Raw genomic sequence first — 8,099 nt, forward strand, 5'->3', positions numbered from 1 at the left:
TTGATAGAGACTCTGCTTTCGCATATGTTTTAATAGACAGGTAAGCAAATATATATAGTACAGATACAGTTATATTGCACTTTGTTTGTACTTCAGTAACACTATTTATCAAGTCTGGTGACCAAGTCTATGGCAGTGAAATTAAATTGGCTTCAGTATGTGTTGCACACAAATATTTAACCATTACTTGCTAATACTGTGGTTTCGTTCAAATTTACTTTTAGTACAATTGTTTTAAACGTGTAAAACTGAGCGGCATTAACCCAACAATATCGTTTGACAAATAGTCACATATCAGTAACAGGCTAAACAGGGTGCATTACATTTCACGTTCCTTGCAGCTAATTCATTACAACAACATAAAATAGTGTGATCAAACGAAAAGGTAATACAAAAAACGAATTTATTAGCTCATTCGTGAACATGATTCGTAAATTATACGAAATATACCATATATCTCTGGATGGTGAAAACAACATCTCCCATTGTCCCACTCTCCTTCATAGCGTCATCAAGCTTCACCTTTGCTATTGTTTTGAAAATGCGACCTCTGCCGGCGAAAAAATTACATATTGTAGCTTTAAGTTAAACTTATTTTATTTCAGTTAGTTGCATTGGCAACATTTAGAATTTTCTAAAAGTTGTTTTTATCTAATATGTATATTTTAATTGAATTCAGCTTTATTTCAATTAGCAAAAATTATTTTTAATAGTTTTAGTTAACAATAACAACACTGGATTGAAATGTTCACAATTGGTGAAAGCAATTTAAGTAAACCACCGACATTTCATTTTCACCGTCATCCAAGATAAATGGAAAAGGTTTGCAGAGTAAATTAAATATGAAATAATACAAATATGGGCAGTCACACTTTATATTAGGTGTCTTTAACTACTATGTACTCACATCAAAAAGAAGTACAATGTACTTATTGTGTTGCTGTAGTATTGCAAAACACCTGTGTTGTTTAGTGGTATTGGTAGGTTTGTGGGTGGGTAAAGGTGTAAGGAAGGGTCAATAGTGTAATTATAGATGTAAAGAAATGTAAATTATTAATTTCAAGTATAATGTAAAAACATGGATGTACACAGAAAGTTCATTATATCAAATGATTAATTTAAATGTTAGTACGTATAGTAAAGACATGTAATATAAAGTGGGACCATATGGGTTCATGAAAACAAATACAAGCACACTCCCCTAAGTCAAAGGTGTATATCCCAGGGCTGCCAACTTTTGAGTTTAGCTTGGCGTGAGACTACTCCAACGGGGGGTGGGGGGGGGGGGGGGTGGTCTGCACACGCAAGGTCTCTCGCTCGCTTACCTCTGCCGTGCGCGCGGTTTGGAGCACAATATCTTTACTCTAGATTACGGGATATTTAACTAATTTGCGGTATAACTAGTCGATCACGAGTGGCTCAACAGGTAGATATATAGATAAACTCATCTTTCAGGCATTTTACCTACCGGGTTGACACTTAAGCGTGAGAAATCGGGGGTGTGGCGTGAGAGCGTGAGAATTGGGTCAATTGCGTGTGTCTCACGCTCAATGCGTGAGAGTTGGCAGCCCTGATATCCTCATGTCTTTGATGTTCTGTTGATGACATTTAGGTGGGGCATGTTGCTATGCAGTTGCTAGGGTGTTCTGTGTGGGTGCTTGGGCATTGCTAGATGGGTGCTAGTGTGATCTTGGTGTTTTAAAGGTGGTTGCTTTCTGGTCTGAGTCAAAATAGCCCACCCCAAGTCTATGAAATTCTGGTCTCTAGATATAGCTCAAGTCTTTCTTACAATGTAAGGCCTAGTCCACACGGACATGGATATTTTTATAACCGGAGTTTGTCCTCCTGCGTTTAAAAAAAAAATCTCCATCTACATGAAAACGCAAAAACACGCTAGCTTTTTTGGCATGCTCTTGACTCGCTGTCAAGAGCATGCCACACCAGCAGGCACCGATATAACCCTAACTGTAAAGCCACGTTGGCCAATCAGAAGCCGTCAGCGGCGCACACTCTGACGCCGCGATGCAAAAACCCGTTTTTACTGTCTACACAACAACACTGTAAACACTGTAACCTGCATTTCTGAAAATCCTCACCCTGGCAGGGGTTTTCAAAAATGTTCGGTTTCAGTGACCTGATACTGCGTTTCCCTGTGGACGAACAGCCGAACTGCGTAAAAAAAGTCAAGGTTATAAGAATACCCTTGTTCGTTTGGACAAGGTCTAAGTCTGTGGGACTTTTCACTCATTAGGCGATTTGTTCAAATAATGTTTATAAACATAACTAAGTTACAGCTGTCACTGATTATACAAACTCTTGCACCACCAGTTCTTTAAGGGACACCAGTGACGCCTGCCCGTGTGGAGCGTCTCGAACTCTGGTCAGCTCGTCCTGTAACTGGGCCACGGGCAACTCAAGGCTGTAGCCCAAATCAATGAGAGCCTCCAGCAGGGGCCCGTGATACTGCCCGAGCTCATAGCGTCTCACTGTGGGAAGAGCTCTTCTGCCAGTCTGAAATGCTGCGTCAAAGTCTTCTAGATCCCTTTGGCACACCAATATGGCGCACAAGGTTGGTATCACCAAAGTAAGGTTGTGAGAAGACAGCTTCTCCTGAAGTATTAACGCCGTCTGGAGGCCCTCGAGGGCTCGGGAAAAGCGGCCCCCGCGCAGGAGGTTATATGCTGCCTTCAGTTCCTGATGAGTGAAGAACGCCTGGAAGGCTTGGGATTTCCGGACAAACCGGAGGGAGTAGAGCTGAGAGAGATAGTCTCTGAGGGCCACACGCCGCTCGGCGATGTTCTCCTCGGAGAAGTTGCCCGTCATTTTCTTCCTTGGCATCACAATGTCCTCCATTTCCTCACTGAAGTCCAGCAGGAGCTCCTGATGAAGGTGGAGGAAGTCCGAGTAGCGCCTCTCGATAGCTACACGCTTGCAGTCGTAGCTGCCCGAGCGGATCACCACAATCTGGTACACCTGAAGGACAGAAATCAGCCGTGAACGTAGACCTAATAGCACTGCTGGTAGTAAAGACATGTACAGCTAAACATTTTTGGATCCTTATGCCTGATATACATTGTACAATTTTGTGCTGTCCCTGATCCAATCGTGGTGATTTCTGTGGCTGTCGCTCCTAAACGGTGGCTCTATGTCGTACAGTGAGAGAGGTTCAAAGACGCGTGTTGTTGACCAGATAGCCTGCAATGATTTTCTGACAGTGTCATAAATTTAGCATGATCTCACCGCGTGTTCGCTGCTACTAGCCAATCAAAATGCAACATGAAATGGCGTATTTATCAACGTGACACGACGCTAAAACTAAAACTACTTACCTTAAGCTCCATTTGCAAAATTGGCTTGCCAAGTTAGTCTTTTTTCCCAAACCATGACAACATCCATATTCTCTTTTTTCAGCACACATAAAAGCCACATTTGCCAAAGTGCGATTCATCTTACTCTATTTGTTTACCACTAGCACATGTTTATGACGGTTTATTCTTCTATACTAACTTGCGTCGTAGCCTACGATTCAAGGTGTCATCATCGTGCAGTCTGCATACATGTCGCCCCTAAGTTTATTAGATCCATGTTGTTCAGTGTGATTTGTAATGATCTTATAGGATTGTTTGAAAGCACACAGTCTGTATCAGGCATATAGCAGTGTTGTAGCACTTGGGACCGGACTTGAGTCTTGAGTCCAGGACCATGTTTTCATAGTCTTGGTTTTGTCATTGACTCCGCTTTGACTTGAGACCGAGTCTCAAATGCTATAACACTGTGGATAAGTTTTGTTGCCTGGGTGGTGATCCATTGTTTTCACCATGGATTAATAAAAAATAAAAGGTAATTGCGACTTTTTATCTCGCAATTCTGACTTTTTTTTTCGCAATTGCCAGTTTATATCACTCAATTCTGACTTTATAACTCGAAATTGAGAGTTTATGTCTCACAGTTCTGACTTTTGATTATAGCACTTTCTTTGATTATAAAGTAAACTTGGAAAAGGGGAGTGGTTAAAAATACGAGGTCTTGCTGACATCAGACAATAATGAAAGTCGTTTAAGCAGCAGAGCAAGCTATTAAATTATAAAAATTATGTATTAAATAATGGAATTATGAAGTCGGAATTACAAAGATAGAAACAAAAGTTCGATTTAATTTTTCTAGTTATTATAAGCATTGATATACCACGTATTTGGAGATGGTTTGCTCTCTGATGCGGGCGCTGGGGATGTCGAACAGCAGTTTGATGCTCCTGAACTCCTGCTTCACAGCTCTCCAGTGTTGCTGCAGTTCTGCTGTGGTCAGACAGGAGGCGCTAAAGCCCACATCAGCCTCTTCTGCTGTCAGGACACATGAAATCAACACAGCTCTAATGCCACAACACACACAATCAGATGCTGCATAATCTCACAGTTATTAAACACAGATCGACTCAAACTGACCATTATTGAAGAATGTCTCCTGTGGTGAGGACTGCTCTGACGAAACTTTAGTAGTCGCTGTCTTGGTGTCATGTGGTTCTAGTTCTTCCTCCATAACAATGTGCTCTAATCTTGCTTTCTGCAGAGAAATTTAACAGGTTATTACCACAACTCACATAGAGTCATCATTTCAGATTACAACGCATGGAAGATGGGGCAGATGATTAGATGATACGATAACAGATGAAACATGTTATCGTAACTTATTTTGTTATGTTCATAACTTATTTTATCACACAGCACAATGCCACAGATGTCGCAAGTTTTGAGGGAGTGTGCAATTGGCATGCTGACTGCAGGAATGTCCACCAGAGCCGTTGCCCGTGAATTCTCTACCATAAGCCATCTTGTTGGATCCAGTACATCCAACAGGCCTCGCAACCGCTGACCACGTGTAACCACACCAGCCCAGGACCACCACATCCAGCATCTTTACCTCCAATATCGTCTGAGACCAGCCACCCGGACCGCTGCTGCAACAATTGGTTTTTATAACCAAAGAATTTCTGCACAAACTGTCAGAAACCGTCTGAGGAGAGCTCATCTGCATGCTCGTCGTCCTCATCGGGGTCTCGACCTGACTGCAGTTCGTCGTCCTAACCGACTTGAGTGGGCAAATGCTCACATTAGATGGTGTCTGGCACTATGGAGAGGTTTTCTCTTCACAGATGAATCCCGGTTCATTGTACAGGGCAGATGGCAGACAGCGTGTATGGCGTCGTGTGGGTGAGCGGTTTGCTGATGTCAACGTTGTGGATCGAGTGACCCATGGTGGCGGTGGGGTTATGGTATATGTTATGGACAACGAACACATATGATAATGCACAGCTCCATGTTGCAAGGATCTGTACACAATTGCTGGAAGCTGAAAACACCCCAGTTCTTGCATGGCCAGCAAACTCACCGGACATGTCAACCATTGAGCATGTTTGGGATGCACTGGATCAGCGTACCCCCGCAATACAGTAAAATTTCACATTTTAGAGTGGCCTTTTATTGTGGCCAGCCTAAGGCACACCTGTGCAATAATCATGCTGTCTAATCAGCCTCTTGATATGCCACACCTGTGAGGTGGATGGATTATCTCATCAAAGGAGAAGTGCTCACTTAAGCCTGGTTCACACGGAACGATTTTAAAATTGTCGGCCGATTTTCCAAACCTGAGAGACCCCACACACGGCGATAAAAAATCACAGGTCTAACAGTTTTGGTCGTACAGTGTGTGGTGCGCAGCCACACGGCAAAATCAACACATCACACACAAACCGATTTGACCCCCGAGCATTCCCAGGTCAGACGGAAAATCTCGCAAAATCCCTCGAGATCAAACGTGACTTCAGACTAAACAATCATGGCAGACGAAGAGAATGCAGTGGCGATAGTTTGTAGTTTGTTTTTAACCGAATCCATCTCCGACATCCACCGAACTTTCTGGTGCGCCATGGCGCCGGCTGTTTTGATTTTGTTTCCCGGTGCTTCCTCTTCGCCTCGTCACCTCGCTTTCTGATTGGCTACACGCCCGTTCCACAGGCTGCGTGCTCGTTTGTCCCCGGGGGACACCCCACACGAGGAGAAATCGGGCCAAAATAATCCTACATGTTGGATATCCCCGATTTGAGATCGGAGCGATCCCGAAGTGCTTCCGAGCAGAGGAGAGCAGTCTTAACACACCACACACGGCAGGAATATCTGATCAGATTATTTTACGATAATCGGAGCATCCTTAAGATTGTTGGGGCTAAAATCGGCCTAATTATCCTGCCGTGTGAACCAGACTTTACACAGATTCAGGCAGATTTGTGAACAATATTTGAGAGAAATAGGCCTTTTGTGTACATAGAAAGCCTTAGATCTTTGAGATCAGCTCATGAAAAATGGGGGCAAAAACAAGTTTTTCATTTATAATTTTGTTCAGTGTATATATATATATATAAAACATGTTATGATAACATGATTTTAAATTGCTTTATCTCTTTAAGAGTTAAGATTCAACTCAATTACTCAAAGTCAGTTTAATAAATTGAAATTACTTAAAATTTAAGGCAGTACCTTTTTTACAGTATATGTATATATATATATATATATATATATATATATATATCACATAATCACATTTTACCTCATCTGGTACCTTCTTCAAATTTACTTTGATTTGCAAAACATTTTTAGCATTATAAATACTTTTAATTTTACTGTATGACCCTCTCAATCACTGTCAGTTGTGGCTTTAAATGATGAACCTTTAATGATTAAATGATTACATAACTAAACTTATCCATAACTCTCTAGGTCCGGGGGTGGCTCAACTTACCCCATGTGCATATCTTACTATCCAATCTCTTCTTGTAAGGCAAAAAATAAAAAGAATGATTGTGGAACTGAGTATTTCCTGTAGAAAGTTTGTTACTTCTCCTTCCGATTGTACCACTGCAGACTAGCTACAGATTTTACACCAGCATACAAAACTGAATAAAAGGAGAACAATTCATGATGCTTTTCACCTACACATGCATGAACGCTTCTATAGTGGTTCTTTCTTATGGAAGAAAAATTGTAATGAAAGAAAATGTATAAGTTATTGAATCCCATAATTACACAACATCACATGTATATCCCATGCATGCAGTGGAAGGTAAAGGCACACTTCCCCAGGAAATACAGATATAAATTAACCTCTGAAGGAAACGGCTCACAGACGTGGTGAGAAGACTTTGATGTTGTGCAGGTAACAGAAGTTGTACAAATCTGATATTGCTCTGGTCATGTGGTTTATCATCTACAGCACAAAAGACACAGGAAATAAAGAGAAAATATTGACCCACCTGTGCAAACAGAGTTCCAGTAATCAGAAAAAGCTAAAAGTGCTTTGTTGTGTTTCCAGAAGTGATCATTTTCATGTTTTCTCTTTCTGTTGTTCATGTAAAAGAATGAAGCTGAAGTTTGTTCATGAGGAAGTGAAACCTGAAAGAGGGAGTGTCATTTTTCCTCACATTGTATGTTGAACACATTATCATTGGTTTTCATGCAATTAATCTACACTCAGCCGTGCAGAAGTCTAGTGAAACAATGGCATATCAGTACATGTTTCTTGTAACATTTAAATAAGGAACCTAATGTTTCATAGTCCCCAAACTGTTACACCACCAGCAAAGCAACCACTGAGTGTATATTTGTATTATATATTTTTCCAATAGATGGTGCTGTTCAATTAAATGATAGTCAAGTAAATGGCAGGCTGTTCTGGACGCTGATGGTCTATATACTTATTTTATTCACAGAATGCATATAAATTAGCAAGTGCCAGTTAACATTATGGATTTAAAAGCAATTTCCTTCTAAAATTATTTTCATGCAACAGTGGTGTTTCTGCTAACTGTATCTAAAACTATTATAACTTGTTTTTGTCAATTGAATTAACAGCACATTTAAGATAAAAATAAAAACAGATGAAAAACTTTACATTCAACAAAATGTTGACTTATGGCTGAAATAAAAAAGTTTGAAGGTTGAAGTTCTAAAATTACTAAAACTACAGCGCAAATAAAAATAAAATAAAGCTAGATCTTGGAAAAAGAAATGACAAAATGAACAAAATTACTGAAACAAAATAGATTTTAA

The 8,099-nt window shown here is 40.6% G+C and overlaps 1 protein-coding gene across 2 annotated transcripts; it reads right to left on the bottom strand.

The window, feature by feature from the left end:
* snx20 (sorting nexin 20) lies at positions 1-7,431 on the bottom strand. Of its 2 annotated transcripts, none has more exons than XM_077211508.1 (4): positions 7,304-7,431; positions 4,443-4,560; positions 4,186-4,337; positions 1-2,973 (listed from the first exon to the last, which is right to left on the bottom strand). In XM_077211508.1, exons 2-4 carry the CDS (start codon positions 4,534-4,536, stop codon positions 2,305-2,307), a joined length of 915 nt encoding a protein of 304 aa, XP_077067623.1. In that variant the 5' UTR covers positions 4,537-4,560; positions 7,304-7,431; the 3' UTR covers positions 1-2,304. The 2 variants fall into 2 exon arrangements, with proteins under 2 accessions (XP_077067623.1, XP_077067622.1); XM_077211507.1 differs by having other exon boundaries at positions 4,186-4,340.
* Between the last annotated feature and the right edge of the window lie 668 nt (positions 7,432-8,099).

Source organism: Siphateles boraxobius, unplaced genomic scaffold (assembly GCF_051911475.1).
Source record: "Siphateles boraxobius isolate OS27281-9 unplaced genomic scaffold, OSU_SipBor_1 65, whole genome shotgun sequence".
NCBI lineage: Eukaryota > Metazoa > Chordata > Actinopteri > Cypriniformes > Leuciscidae > Siphateles > Siphateles boraxobius.

Bases quoted from the DNA above. Each gene is read 5' to 3' on its own strand.
- snx20 (XM_077211507.1), bottom strand. From the start codon at position 4,536: ATGGAGGAAGAACTAGAACCACATGACACCAAGACAGCGACTACTAAA. The intron at 4,341-4,442 runs GTCAGTTTGAGT...GTGTCCTGACAG, and splicing joins GGAGACATTCTTCAATAATG to CAGAAGAGGCTGATGTGGGC. The intron at 2,974-4,185 runs GTATATCAATGC...TCTGTCCTTCAG, and splicing joins AAACCATCTCCAAATACGTG to GTGTACCAGATTGTGGTGAT.